The sequence below is a fragment of the Mobula birostris genome, chromosome 9, assembly GCF_030028105.1.
Source record: "Mobula birostris isolate sMobBir1 chromosome 9, sMobBir1.hap1, whole genome shotgun sequence".
Lineage (NCBI taxonomy): Eukaryota > Metazoa > Chordata > Chondrichthyes > Myliobatiformes > Myliobatidae > Mobula > Mobula birostris.
In genome coordinates, this window is record NC_092378.1 from 5,226,599 (window position 1) to 5,242,822 (window position 16,224).

Sequence of the window (16,224 nt, forward strand, 5' to 3'; positions counted from 1 at the left end):
TTTTTCTTAAAATTTCAAGATTATAGAATTGAATAGTAGTAAAAGTTTTGCTAAACTTACAACAAAGCTGATTAGATAACTTGTATGTCTAGATCTGCTCATTTGGAACAAGCAGTGCACTGGGTAAGGACTCGGTTCAAAAGGATAATACTAAAAATGCAAGGGTTTACATTGAGAAAAGACAATGTATATTCATTCTGTTGACTAAAGCTCAAGGTGATCTAATTGAAATCTACATATGAAGTTTTGATTGAATGTGTAGTAAAAAGCCATCAAGATGATGGTCACCAAGGAGGGAATGAGAAAAAAAAACGTACTATCTTGGTGAGTGAAGCAAATACACATGTAAAATATGGATGCCATATATTGGCATATCTCACTTATTACTAATTAGGAATAACTGAATCCTGCTTTATTTAACTACTAAATTTAGATTCCCGAGCTCCAAACTAGAATGCAACAAGTTGCAGACCCACACTGAGGTAGGTGTGATATTGTCTTAGAACTTTGTGCCAAAATAAAGCTCAAACCTGCACCAAGGACAAACTATGAGAAATTCAAAACTGCAGGAAGATCATTAATACATCTAGTAAAGTACACAGAAGCAACTTATTTAGGTAAAGAGATTGCCAAGAATGTGTTGTCAACAGAAAGAATGTACTTTGTTGGTGCCTTCCCTTGCATTTTTAGTATTATCTTGTGAACTAACTCCTTACCCATTTCAGTGCTTATTTCAAATCACCAGAACTACAGATAGTACCTGCCTAATCAAAGGCAGCAGTTTTCCCTTTGGTAAGAAGAGTGGATATGTGGAGGTCCTGACTTCTAGACTGAACACTTGGTCTATGTATTAGTTGATAACAGATTTTTAGCAATTTTAATTAGGTGCCAGACTGTAGGACTGATACCAAGTTATATGCTACTTGTCAATAAAATATCCTAAAATAGAATTAACAAGAGCAAAGGATCATCTTTCATCGGAATCATTATTCCACTTTTTCCAGCAGTTAAAACTTTAAGACAGTCTGAACATATTTTCCTTCAATTAATATTGTTTTCTTATCTGTTTCAATAGTTAACTTTGCACAGCTTTCAGTGCTAATTAAAATAAACAGTCACTATATTATCAGTCATTAATGGTGTCACACTTCCTATAGATTACTTGAAATAAATAAGTGAAAACAAATGAAAGTGTCCAGTCTTTTATTTAAAACTATAAACAGTCAAAGTAATTAAAGTTATCTAATGTAAAACTGTTGTATGTCTTTACTGCACATTCTACAGACACAGAAGGAAATGGGAGAGTGTTCCCTCCTCTGGATGCTAATACACCAGGCAAAGAGGCAGTTATGAAAATCACATAACACACCATTCAGGACATAACCATGAGCAGGTTCTGAAGAGGAATGTGATGTGGTACAATATTGAAGATGGGAGAACAAGCACTAAAATACTGCACTATAATTGGAATGGGGGTGGGGAGGGGGAAATCATTGAATAGTGGAAAAAATAACATCCCAGCACCCAAGGTAAATATAATACATGGAGAAAAAAGTGTATAAAATTCCTCATATTTAAACCAATTTACAAATAGAAAAAATCCTGTACAAGCACCGAGCTTGTACAAAGTGATATCTTCAGTGGGTCCAAGTTAGGGTAAACCAAAAATACCTTCAATAGTTTTTTTTCTACAAAATGACATGAGATATATTATTCCATACTCTTTCAACCAGCAAATGAGTTCTACAAGGTGTATAATACAAAAAAATCAGTTCCACAAAACTGCTCTTGACTTTACAGCATTGGTACCATTACAGAATTATTTACAAAGAATTAAAGAACATTCATCCACTGCAGACAATATATCACAATTACTTACAAATGGCAGGAAACACAAAGTCCTATATCCTAACAATAATGCTATTATGACACCACATTGTGTTTCCAGTGATTGCAGTGGCATGAAAGTTGGTTAATTTTATTCACAAATATTTACAATTGATCATATGATAATAAATAAGTGAAAATATATTGGCTCAAGTATGAAAAAACAAGCTACCGATTTCTAAACAAGAAAGCACATCACTAGAAATAACTGCAACCTCTCAGATGGCAGGGATTACATCCAGTGTGTCAATTTCTGTTCTATTAAACCCAGCTTAGTCACTAATTCTGAAATATAAAAATGTGCTCATGGGGTGCAGGGTAAAAATATTTAATGCTATTATTCTGTGTTGATCCTCAGAATTTATTGTATCCAACTTTAAAAATGCTACTGGATTCTGATCACACAGTTGGTACTCCTTTTAAAAGCTTGTCAACACTTGACTCCACTTGTGATCAAAATATTAAGCTTCTGTGCATTACGGATAAAAGTTTTTCTTTTAAAAACTGTCCACAATGGTCATTTCTCATTAAGACTTCTTGCTTACTTCAAAACCCTGTAAACGATACTTCAGAATTCAATTCACCCTTTCAGACTTTATTTCCTGATTGTTGTAATTGTTCTAGATGGACAAGTTCAAAAAGGCATTTGGCAAGAGTGCTGGAAGCTTCCATGTTACTAAGTGCCAGTACAGACAGTTGGTTCTCATGCCTTTTTAGTAGTCTGTAGGGAAAAACAAAACACATCATCAGATTTTAAATATTCCTATTTAGCAAACTTGTTCAAATATATGCAATAATGTTGTCTTGTCAGGAGTGTAGTTATGCTTGCCAGAAATCCTGAATTAAACTCAACTATGACATTCTCACAGAAAAGGCTTAATTTATTAAATAGCTCTTAGAAAATATCCACTCACATTCCAAGAACACTCAATGATCTGGGGAATGAGTCCATAGATAATGGAAAATGTTAAGACTTTAAACACATTAGACAGTGTCTTACTGTTTATTAAAATACCTAAATCGTGTTTTTTGAGAGTTCTTTTACCCAGCTTCTCAAGCACTTTTTTTTTCTCTTGTCAAAAGTAATTTCCATTAATATGGCTTTGGATAAATATTTCCAATATGGTGTGACACTCTGGGATAGAGTACATACTTTGAGAGGCTTAAGCACTGTGCTATTGCAGTTCATGTACTTTTCTGTGTAGAAAGTCTTTTTAAACTAATATTGCAGGCCTTTGAAACGAAACACTATTAACATAAAAGAATGGTAAACTGGCTGCCTGTTAATTGCAAATCCACTGTAGGAACAAACTTTAGGGAGTCAAATTCTGTCTATCCTTATATCCAAATATTTATTTAGAGATATAGTGTGGACCAGGCCCTTCCAGCCCAGCAATCCGCCATTTAACCCAAGCCTAATCACAGGCGACTTACAATGATGAATTGATCTACTAACCAGAGCAGCAAGAGGAAACCCATGCACTCACAGGAAGAACATTCAAACTTTTTACAGCGGCACCAAATCCAATCTCCAAACTCTGTAATAGCATTGCGCTAGCCGCTATCCTACCATAGCATCAATATATTGTTTGAAAATTATGTACCCTACCTACGGTATCCAAAAAAATCACCTAGCTTTGAGACTGGACTGATCATATAACTACCAGCTTGTTCACTTTCTTACCTACCTATTAATGAAAGGGGAATTTAATAGGTGCTTAAATGCTTTCTCACCTTGTAATAGCCTTCCTTAAATCAAGAGTGTATTGTATCAATGAGTGGGAAGACTAATTAGTACAAGACCACACGTGTCCAAATAAGGTTTGCACAAAGTAGGACATTTTAAATGCTGCTCCTTCTGGCCCATCCACAAACTCTAAACTGCAGTGAAATAAATTGCCAGCAGTGTGGCCTGCTCGGTCAATATCCCAACAATCAAATATACATTAAAATCAAATTCTCCAGTAAGTTGCATTATCTTAATTAGAAAATTCATTCCATAATGTGTCACAGACAGTGCAGGATAGTCCTACTTCCTGTTCTACTTCAAAATACCTTCCTCAGACTTTTAGGTTTTATTCTACTTTGGTCAGATATGAATAGCACTGTACACATTCAGCTTATGAGAATTGTACACGTTTGTAATTTCACACAAGTTACAGAAGCTAAATACAGTGGATTCAGGTTAAATGGGTTAGCAGTTAATCAGGGTAGCCACTTATTTGGGGCAACTCTTAAAGAACAAAATAGCCTGGATTCCCTTTGTTCAATTGGGACAAGAGACTTGCCGAACAACTTCTAAATAGCATTAGTCATGTACACTTGTTAGACACTTCACTGTGCTTAAAGTGAAGAGTTCTTTTTTTAAAAAATACTATCCAGTTGCGTGTATTTGTGTTCATAAAGCAATGATTTTTTTTTGTCACTGATAGTTGGTGAGAAATAAGCATATAAGTCAATTCAGAACTGTTTTGCTCACTGCTGTTTCAAACTTTCACTCCTTGGAGATGCCAGAAACAGCCAGGAGTGAAAATGAAATGATTTCGCTACTTCAACAAATTAGGAAGAATTTGAAGGTATCAATCATCTTGAATGTTGCAATGAAAAATGAAGATTTGGTGGATGCAATGGTCAAAAGCATTATATGAAGGCAATCTACTATCTGTATTAGGTGTCTGCACTGATTTATTCACTTACATTCAATAAAAAAACAACCCCAGCGTGCATGGATGAATTCCTCGATTGGTAATTATTAGGAACTAATAGTTTTATAGTACTGTAGTAGTAGTGTTCTAATTTGTTCTGTATTTTATTTCAATACATAATTTGTTACTTGGTTAAACTGTAGTTTGTCCTTTTTAATATCTTTTTACTACTATTATCATGTAACATCGGTTAATTGGAATAGCCACTTAATTGGGTCAAAATGTACTGATCCTGATGTCTCAATTAACCAGAATCCACTGTAGTTGGATCCCTTGACCGACGTACTACCTTGCTCATCTTAACATTGCCTATAGAATTTCATGCAAATAAAAAGACTTTACCTGCGACCATATTCTGAATACTTAGCAACATTCTTTAAGATTAAGGCAGCTGTTAGCCGTATGTGTTTTGTAAGTGGGCTTTCTTTTTCATCCTGGAAACAAGAATTGAAAATGTTAAATTGGCTTTGGCAAAGAAAACATGCTTTGCCAAATTACACTAAACACTTAACCAAGCTTAACCCACTTTATTTTGCTCACCATATAGTCCCTAAATGCAAGGTTCCTTGATCCTCTTCTCAATGCCACTAAGGCAGCACTGGGATGATTCACAATAGTCTTCTGTGCTTTAGGAGTGGAAGCAGCCCCAGCAGGTGTCTGCCTACAGAAATAATGAAGGATTAAATAAGCAAATTTGAATGATGTTAAAAATTAGCATTACCTCATTCAGATTCTGTGTTTGTGGAAAACACAGGCAAATTTGACTTTAAAAGTACTAGCACAACTTACATTTATGTAGTATCTTTTGCAGAGAAGCATTGCAAAGTTCTTTACAATGGTGCTAACATATAAAGGGAGACTGTGACAAGCAGCTATTAGGAAGAGTAATCAAATTCTTGAGGCCTAATTGTTCAAGAGCCGAAAGGAGCAAAGGGAAAAGCGTCCACGGGTTTAGGAATGGAATTTTAGTGCACAATACCTACAACAGGTGGCCCAGCATTCAATAATTTAGGGAAACTGGGTAAAGTCACAGGACACAGGGAGAAAAGGAAAACAAAGGTGGTTTTAAAGGCAAGTAGATGGTGGGGAATGAAACAGCACAATAGCATTAATAGTTCTTAAGCCACTTTTGCACAAATTAGTTAATTTTACATCCCAAAATGCCGGAGGAATTCCGCTAGTCGGGCAGCATCTATGAAAGGGAATAAACAGTTGATGTTTTGAGTGCTCCTCAGGATTTCCAACATCTACAGAATCTCTTACAATTATAATTTAACACCCCAATCTGATTTTTAATGCCAATGCATTGTAGAAGCAAATCAAACCAAATTTGCCCATATTTAAATATTAAATGTCTTCTTACTTGTTAGAAGACTGATTGCTTCCATTGTGTGATTGCTCTTCAAGCTTCTTCAGTCCTGTGAGGAGTGCTTCTTTTGTGCAATGTTTATCCTATATAAATACATACGAAATAGAACCATGACACATACAATTTTATATCCAAAACAAAAAAAGTTCATTTTCTCCATGACAGCCTACCTGCAAGTGAGTAATGAAGGAAAATCTTTGCCGTGGGAATTGTTCACAGGCTTCCCACATACATGCCCCAGGATACACATCTTTGCCTCCATGCTCAGTTGCTGCATGGTAGTATACCTGGGATGGAGAATCAAACCATCTAAAATTGTAAAGAAAAACATTAAGTTTTCCCAAACTCAACCGCACTGTTTCATTTTGCTCTCTGTATTCAGAAGCTCAAGGACAGATTGTATCCCAGTAAAGTTCGTCCAAAAGTCTCTGCCCAAAGGAATACCATTCTACAATCAGATTATTTTGCTCTTTTTCTGTCTACTCCTAGGATTAAGACCATAAGATACAAGAGCAGAATTAGGCCATTTTACCCATCGAGTCTGCTGCACCATTTCATCAAGGCTAATCCAATTTTACTCCCAGGCCCAATCTCCTGCCTTCTTTCTGTATCACTTCATGCCCTGACCGATCAAGAATCTATCAACCTTTGCCTTCAATATACAAACACTTGGCCTCCACAGTTGCCTGTTGCAACAAATTCCACAGATTCACCACTCTCTGGCTAAATAAATTCCTCATCTGTTCTAAAAGGCTACCCCTCTATTCTGAGGCTGTGTCCTCTGGTCTTAGACTCCCACCAGAGGAAATATACTCTCCACATCCAATCTATCAAGGCCTTTCACCGACTGATTGAAACCTATCAGTCGGTGAAAGGCCTTGGTAGATTGGATGTGGAAAGTATATTTCCTCTGGTGGGAGTCTAAGACCAGAGGACACAGCCTCAGAATTGGTCACCGCTCATTATTCTGAATTCCTGTGAATACAAGCCCAAAAATGTTCTTCATATGACAAGCCATTCTATCCTGGAATCATTTTCATGAACCTCCTTTGAACCCTCTTCAGTTTCAGCACATCTCTTCTGAGTAGCGAAAAACTGCTCGCAATACTCCAAGTGAGGCCTCACCAGTGCTTTATAAGTCTCGACATTACATCCTTACTTTTAAATTCTAGACCTCTTGAAATGAATGCTAACATCACATTTGCCTTCCTCACCACAGACTCAACCTTACAAATTCACCTTTAGGAAATCCTGGATAAGGACTCCAAAGTTGTTTTGCACCTCAGTTTTTTGTATTTCCTCTCCATTCGGAAAACAGCCAATCCTTCGTTTCCTCTACATGACCCTACACTTCCTGACACTGTATTCCACCTGCCATTTCTTTGCCCTTTCTCCTATATGTCAAACTCCTCCATAGCCTCTCTACTTCCTCAAAACTACCTGCCACTAAAACTATTTCATATCATCTGCAAAGTGCAACAAAGCCATCAATTCCATTTTATACTGCTTATAGCTTTGCATCTGTTTGAGAACACTAAGGTGCAATAGGCAAGAAATGCTTTGGTAAAACGAAAGGACAGACAACTGAAATAACTATAATACAAGACAACTAAGAATGAGCTGAATGAATATTACACAAATTCTAAGATATAATAGGTTACATTTTTTTATGCTGTATCCAAGGGTCTAGAGGATTTTTTCCTCAATAGGATCTACTACATTGGCTTTCTTTGCAGTCCCATACTATGACTTAATGGTATGTCCTTGAATTCCACCTCAAAATTTCATCTGCATTATCCCCTCAATGGCATTATCCAAAGTCAAGATCCATGTGTGCTTTTGATGATCCCAAAATCTCAATGCAACCTATTGCATTTCATTGTAAAGTACTTTTCTTTAATATTTAAAAGTCTAATCCATTTCTTTGGTAGCCTAACATATTTCCCTTGTCATTCTCAGAGAATAAAGTAGAGCCTATCCTATTTGTGCCAGAATCAAGCTTCCATCCACATACAGATACAATCATCCAGACCACCTATTTAACATCTTCTATAGTATTGCTCATCACTTCTTGAGCTCTTCTGCTCCAGAAACGCTCAACTATATCTTTGTATAGTAAGCACTAAGTCTCGGATCGGGTCCAGAATATTCTGAAGGGAGAAGGCGAGCAGCCAGTTGCCTTGCTACATGTTGCTACCAATGACATAGATAGGACAAGGGAGGAGGTCCTGAAGAGAGATTTCTGGGAGTTAGGAAGGAAGCTGAGAAGCAGGACCTCCAGAGTAGTAATCTCAGGATTGCTAGCTGTGCCACGTGCTAGCAAGGGCAACAATAGGAAGATCAGGCAGATGAATGCGTGGCTGAGAGACTGGTGCAGGGGGCAGGGCTTCAGATTCTTGGATCATTGGGATCTCTTCTGGGGGAAGTATGAACTGTTCAAAATGGACAGGTTACACCTGAATCTGAAGGGGACCAATATCCTGGCGGGAAGGTTTAATAGAGCTGTTAGGGAGGGTTTAAACTAATTTGGCAGGGGAATGAGAACCAGAATGATAGAGCGGAGGAAGGGGAAAACAGAAATAAATCTAAGATAGTGAGCAGTAAAGATGTCAGGAAAGTCAGGCAGGTGATGGGGCAAATTTGTAGCCATTGGGATGAGTTGCAGTGCAATAAAGTTGCAGTGAAATCAAAGCGAAAAGTACCAAATACTGGTCTTAAGGTGTTATACTTAAATGCACGCAGCATAAGGAATAAGGTGGATGATCTTGTCGTACAGCTACAGATTGGCAGGTATGATATTGTGGCCATCACTGAGACGTGGCTAAAGGATGCATGTCTCTGGGAGCTGAACGTCCAAGGATACACGGTGTATCAGAAGGATAGGAAGGTAGGCAGAGGGGGAGGTGTGGCTTTATTGGTAAGAAATGATATTAAATCATTAGAAAGAGGTGATATAGGATTGGAAGGTGCAAAATCTTTATAGGTTGAGCTAAGAAATCATAGGGGTAAAAGGACCCTGATGGCAGTTATTTATAGGCCTCCGAACAGCTGCAGTGATGTTCTATTACAACAGGAAATAGAAAAGGCTTGTCAGAAGGGCAGTGTTATGATAATTGTGGGGGATTTTAACATGCGAGTGGATTGGGCCAGCACTGGATCTCAAGAGAGAGAAGTTGTAGAATATCTGCGAGATGGCTTTTTAGAACAGCTTGTTGTTCAGCCCACTAGGGTATCAGCTGTACTGGATTGGGTATTCTGTAATGAACCGGAGGTGATTAGAGAGATTGAGGTGAAGGAGCCCTTAGGAGACAGTGATCATAACATGATTGAGTTCACTGTGAAATTTGAAAAAGAGAAGCCGAAATCTGATGTGTTGGTATTCCAGTGGAGCAAAGGAAATTATAGTGGCATGAGAGAGGAACTGGCCGAAGTTGACTGGAAAGGGACACTGGCGGGAAGGACGGCAGAGCAGCAGTGGCTGGAGTTTATGCGAGAAGTGAGGAAGGTGCAAGACAGCAACACACATCAAAGTTGCTGGTGAACGCAGCAGGCCAGGCAGCAAGGTGCAAGACAGGTTTATTCCAAAAAAGGAGAAATTTTCGAATGGAAAAAGGATGCAACCGTAGTTGACAAGAGAAGTCAAAGCCAAAGTTAAAGCAGAGAGGGCATACAAGGAAGCAAAAATTAGTGGGAAGACAGAGGATTGAGAAGTTTTTAAAAAGCCTACAAAAGGAAACTAAGAAGGTCATGAAGAGGGAAAAGATTAACTATGAAAGGAAGCTAGCAAATAATATCAAAGAGGATACTAAAAGCTTTTTCAAGTATATAAAGAGTAAAAGACAGGTGAGGGTAGATATAGGACCAATAGAAAATGATGCTGGAGAAATTGTAATGGGAGATAAGGAGATGGCGGAGGAACTGAACGAGTATTTTGCATCAGTTCACTGAGGAAGACATCAGCAGTATACCAGACACTTAAGGATAGCAGGGAAGAGAAGTGTGCGCAGTCACAATTACGACAGAGGAAGTACTCAGGAAGCTGAATAGTCTAAAGGTAGATAAATCTCCCGGACCAGATGGAATGCACCCTTGTGTTCTGAAGGAAGTAGCTGTGGAGATTGCGGAGGCATTAGCAATGATCTTTCAAAAGTCGATAGATTCTGGCATGGATCCGGAGGACTGGAAGATTGCAAATGTCACTCCGCTATTTAAGAAGGGGGCGAGGAAGCAAAAAAATTATAGACCTGTTAGCTTGACATCGGTGGTTGGGAAGTTGTTGGAGTCGATTGTCAAGGATGAGGTTACAGGGTACCTGGAGGCATATGACAAGATAGGCAGAACTCAGCATGGATTCCTTAAAGGAAAATCCTGCCTGACAAACCTATTACAATTTTTTGAGGAAATTACAAGTAGGCTAGACAAGGGAGATGCAATGGATGTTCTATATTTGGATTTTCAGAAGGCCTTTGACAAGGTGCCACACATGAGGCTACTTAACAAGATAAGAGCCCATGGAATTACAGGAAAGTTACATACGTGGATAGAGCGTTGGCTGATTGGCAGGAAACAGAGAGTGGGAATAAAGGGATCCTATTCTGGTTGGCTGCCGGTTACCAGTGGTGTTCCACAGGGGTCCGTGTTGGGGGCCGCTTCTTTTTACATTGTACATCAACGATTTGGATTATGGAATAGCAACACACATCAAAGTTACTGGTGAACGCAGCAGGATATGCTGCCTGGCCTCCTGCATTCACCAGCAACTTTGATGTGTGTTGCTTGAATTTCCAGCATCTGCAGAATTCCTGTTATTTGGATTATGGAATAGATGGCTTTGTGGCTAAGTTTGCTGATGATATGAAGATAGTCATAGTCATACTTTATTGATCCTGGGGGAAATTGGTTAGGGTAAGGTGCAGGGGCTGGTAGTGCTGAGGAAACGGAGAGTCTGCAGAGAGACTTGGATAGATTGGAAGAATGGGCAAAGAACTGGCAAATGAAATACAATGTTGTAAAGTGTATGGTTATGCACTTTGGCAGAAGAAATAAACGGGAAGATTATTATTTAAATGGGGAGAGAATCCAAAGTTCTGAGATGCAACGGGACTTGGGAGTCCTCATGCAGTATACCTTTAAGGTTAATCTCCAGGTTGAGTCGGTGGTGAAGAAGGCGAATGCAATGTTGGCATTCATTTCTAGAGGAAGAGAATATAGGAGCAGGGATGTGATGTTGAGGCTCTATAAGGCACTGGTGAGACCCCACTTGGAGTATTGTGGGCAGTTTTGGTCTCCCTATTTAAGAAAGGATGTGCTGACATTGAAGAGGGTACAGAGAAGATTCACTAGAATGATTCCGGGAATGAGAGGGTTAACATATGAGGAACCTTTGTCCGCTCTTGGACTGTATTCCTTGGAGTTTAGAAGAATGAGGGGAAACCTCATAGAAACATTTTGAATGTTGAAAGGCATGGACAGAGTGGATGTGGCAAAGTTGTTTCCCATGATGGGGGAGTCTAGTACGAGAGGGCATTACTTAAGGATTGAAGGGCGCCCACTCAGAACAGAAATGCGAAGAAATTTTTTTAGCCACAGGGTGGTGAATCTATGGAATTTGATGCCATGGGCGGCAGTGGAGGCCAAGTCATTGGGTGTATTTAAGGCAGAGATTGATAGGTATCTGGGTAGCCAGGGCATCAAAGGTTATGGTGAGAAGGCGGGGGAGTGGGACTAAATGGGAGAATGGATCAGCTCATGATAAAATGGCGGAGCAGAGTCGATGGGCCGAATGGCCAACTTCTGCTCCTTTTTCTTATGGTCTTAAAACAAACTTCTATCTGTTCAACTTTTGTCTCTATAAATTGGAACACAAATCAAAAATCTGCTGCCTGTACCCAAACTCATTTCATTATTTTTCAATAAATTCAGTGAGCTTAAAACCGCAATAGTGCTTTTATTTTAATATGCATGTCCTTGTTTACAAATGGCTCATTCCTCCCTAATTGTCAGATTGCTACACTCTCCCTATCTTGATCTCTTCATCTTCAATATTGGCAATATACCACCAACAGGCATGGTTTCAGTATTCAAAAGTATTGATTAAATGCAAATTAACATTTCTTCCCAAAAAAACACACACAAAATGCTGGAGGAACTCAGCAGGCCAGGTAGCATCTAGGAAAAGAGTACAGTCAACGTTTTGGGCCAAAACCCTTCGGCAGGACTTCCTGAAAGATGTTTTCAATGCTTAAAATATAGTAGCATAGAAATTCAGTGGTTGCAACTTCCCAGGCAATGCCTAGTCAGCCAAGATGTGCTTTGCAAGCCTAACGGTGGAAAATTCCATAATGCATAACCCAAAGCTAAAAACTGTCAAGTCAAAGACCCAGTTTGGGGAGAGAGACATGTCTAAGAGATCAGAGAATGGAACCAGAGTATTGGGTAGGGGCAGAAGGATGAAGCTGGTTAGGTGAGGAATGTAGGCAGTAGTGTACATCAGGACCCTGGTGGGGAGGAGATACGGGATTGCAAATGAAAAATAACAAGTTGCCTTACAAATGAGAAAACCTGCAGATCCTGAAATCCAAGATACCTTACAACACCACTTTAAAATTATGTAGTCGTACAAGTTACCCAGAAGGGAGGAAAATCACATACAGGACTGCCTAAGATTGATTATAAAACTTTGCCATCTAATGAGTTTCATTAGTATACATAATGCCTCAAAAAGTTTCTCTAAATAGAAAATGCAACAGCAACACTGCACACCTCTTGATCATTTCACATCATATGTCAGTGATAAGAAAACTGATTCCAATAATCTGTCATTAATAAGTGTGCAACTCTTCCAGAATGAACCTTTAAGCATCAGAAAAGTGGATCACCTCCTGCATGCTTGCCACAAGCACATGAAATTCTGTCCTGGCTTTCGTGTTAGCTCTCCATTTTTCTGCAGCGATGGTATTTGAGTCTGGAGGCACTGGGAACTGTTTTGCTGGACTGTTGCTGGTGGTGTTGATGATGTTACTGCTGAAGGAGAAGACTAAAGGAACATTCAGAATCATTACAATACTGAAATATACAGTAAGAGTTCAATTCAGATTGAGCAACGCATTCTGCACGATAATGATACAAGATTAAAAAGTGCCAAGAATTTGAAAACATCAGGCCAGACTTTGCTGGGTTGTGATGTCTTGTAGTACACCTAGTTGCACGCTTCTGTAAAGATTATTTTATCATTGCTATATCTTATCCATCTATCTTTTCTAAATTTACATACCAATTACAAAGTAATACCATTTCACTAAAACCAATTACCTTAATAGCAAGGATTTTGAAATCTGCAAGTATACAGAACCTATACTATTGCTCAACCCCCCCCCCCCTTGGAAGTTTTCATGTTTTATTGTTTTTCAGCACTGAATCACAGTGAATTTAATTTGGCTTTTCTGACCATGAGCAACAGAAAAAGACTCTTTTGTGTCAAAGTAAAAACAGATCTCTACAAAGTGAACTAAATTAATTACAAATATAAAACACAAAATAATTGAATGCATAAGTATTCCCCCCCCCCCAAATGACATATCAAATCACCACTGGTACAGCCAATTAGTTTTAGAAATCATATAATTTAGTTAAATGGAATTCACTTGTGTGCAGTCAAGGTGATTCAATTAAATATAGTAAACATACACCTGTGTATGAAAGGTCCAACTGCTAATGAGTCAGTACCCTGGCAGAAACTACACCACGAAGACAAAAGAACACTCCAAGCAACTCCTCAAAACGATTACTGAAAAGCACAAATCAGGAGATGGATACAAGAAATTTGCAAGTCACCAAATATCTCTTCCAGAATGTACAGTTAAATTAATCACCAAGAAATGAAAAGAATATGGCACAGATGAAAATCTGCCATCCTCAGAAAGTGTAAGAAGGGCCTAGTGAGGGAGGCCACCAAGATACCTATGCCAACTCTGAAGGAGTTGCAAGCTTCAGTGGCTGAGATGGAAGAGACTGCGCATACAAGTGTGGCCCGGGTGCTTCACCAGTTGCAGCTTTATCGGACAGTGGCAAACAGAAACCCACCATTGGGGGGGGAAAGAAAACCACGCATGAAATTTCAGCTAGAGTTTGACAGAAGGCATGAGGGAGACTCTGAAATCAACTGGAAGAGAAGGTTCTATGGTCTGATGAAAACTAAATTGAGCTTTTTGGCCATCAGACTACATGCTATGTTTGGCTTAAGCCAAACACCACACATCATTCCCATCATAAAGCATGGTGGTGGTTGCATCATGCTGTGGGGATGCTTCACTGCTGCAGGCCCTGGAAGGCATGTGAAGGTAGAGGGTAAAATGAATGCAACAAAATAAGGGAAATGCTGGAGGAAAATCTGACGCAGTCTGCAAGAGAACTGCAGCTTAGGGGATGATTTGTATTCCAGCAAGATAATGACCCCAAGCATAAAGCCAAAGCCACACAGGAATGGCTCAAAAACAACAAATTTAATGTCCTGGAGTGGCCAAGTTAGAGTCCAGGCCTCAATCTAATTGAGAATTTGTGGTTGGAGTTGAAAAGGACTGTTCATTCATGGCCCCCAGGCAATCTGACAGAGCTTGAGCAGTTTTGTAAAAAAGAATGGGGAAAAATTGCAGTGTGTCGATGTGCAAAGCTGATAGAGACCTATCCACGCAGACTCGAGGCTGTAATTGCTGACAAAGGTGCATCGACTAAATACTGACTTGAAGAGGGTGAATACTTATGCAATCAATTATTTGGTGTGTTTCATATTTGTAATTAATTTAGATCACTTTGTAGAGATCTGTTTCCACTGACATGAAAGTCTTTTTCTGCTGATCAGAGTCAAAAAATGCCAAATAAAATCCACTGTGATTCAATGTTGTAAAATAATACATGAAAACTTCCAGGCAGGGGGAGGTGGGGGAATGAATACTTTTTATAGGCACTGTAAATGAAGCACTTTGTAATTAGGTTCAAAGTTGTATTTAATCTAAACATTCACCAAAATTTCGTAAAATATTGTCATGCTCACTGGATTCACCTGAGAGCAGTATGAAAAGTCAATCACACTACAAGGTAAATTCAAATTCACACCAATTTAAACACTCCACTTGTTCAAATAAGATGAAACACAGCTAAACTGCAAAAGGTACCGGTCACCAATACAGCAAGGTACTTCAGTTATTAGTTGAGCAATCCACCACACCCCATAATATTTGCTGAATAGTCTAGAGTTACAGTGGTCATGGCATGGATGTTAAGTTAGTTTCCACATTACTCAATCACGGAATGAAAGGCTGACCTTGTTTTTCATAATTCATCAGTGATACCCAGTGCAAGTATAATAAGAGATATTGGTATTGAAGATGTTCAGAAAGGACCTATTGGACCATTATTAATGACACTACTGAAGGAGTTCACCGCAGAAATCTTCATGTGTCATATTGAATTGAGCTTTGCTGGCAAGTTTATCCTGTAGCAGACTAATAAATTTAAAGATGGCTCTCACCTCCACTCAATTTTTTTTAAACTCTACTGATTACACCCTGATTTAGACAGATTGTTCCCACTACTCGGCCCTCAATTCCTGGTACCATTCTGACGAGCCTATAATCAAGCTCATCTTTACTGTGGTACCTAAAACTCTGAAAACAATCTCACCAAGACTCTATACAACAAGCACAACTGACTTGCTTTGAATCATATTCCCTCTAATATATAACATATTCACCCATCTTTTTTAATCATCTTTTAACAGTATATAACATGAATACCAAAATCTCTATTGGTTTTCCTCAATTTCAAATTTGTACAATTTCACCGTCAAGAAAGAGTTCCAGAATGGACTTCTTAGATCCCAATGGATGATCTTGTCCTTCCCTACACCAAATTTACCAGGTCAGTCAATTCATTTACTTTCTTCGAACTAGTGGAACCTTTCACTAAAACTCAGTCTTACTTAAAAAGTAACACAAACTTAAAAATCCAGCTCTGTAATTCTTCATTTAATCTCAAATGAAAAGCAGAGAACCCAGTACTGAATGCTGGAAGAAACAACTTTTCTTTTGAATCCCTGTTCTGACTCCAAACTTCCAACCAAATACCAACCCCATCTCCAAATTCCACCCAATCTAATTTTTGCTGATCATAGAAACATAGAAAACCTACAGCACAATACAGGCCCTTTGGCCCACAAAGCTGTGCCGAACATGTCCTTACCTTAGAAATTACCCAGGGTTACCCATA

At 38.8% G+C, this 16,224-nt stretch overlaps 1 protein-coding gene across 2 annotated transcripts in view; it reads right to left on the bottom strand.

Annotated features, from left to right (window-relative positions):
- Positions 1–1,186: 1,186 nt before the first annotated feature.
- The window catches only part of arid2 (AT-rich interactive domain 2), a 118,873-nt gene continuing 103,835 nt past the window's right edge, over positions 1,187–16,224 (bottom strand). For both annotated transcript variants that reach the window (XM_072267426.1, XM_072267425.1), the window contains exons 16-21: positions 12,840–12,997; positions 6,132–6,270; positions 5,956–6,044; positions 5,133–5,253; positions 4,935–5,026; positions 1,187–2,608 (exon numbers count right to left, since the gene is read on the bottom strand). In XM_072267426.1, coding sequence (XP_072123527.1) covers positions 2,476–2,608; positions 4,935–5,026; positions 5,133–5,253; positions 5,956–6,044; positions 6,132–6,270; positions 12,840–12,997 — 732 coding nt within the window. In that variant the 3' untranslated portion in view covers positions 1,187–2,475. The remainder of the gene's footprint in view (positions 2,609–4,934; positions 5,027–5,132; positions 5,254–5,955; positions 6,045–6,131; positions 6,271–12,839; positions 12,998–16,224) is intronic.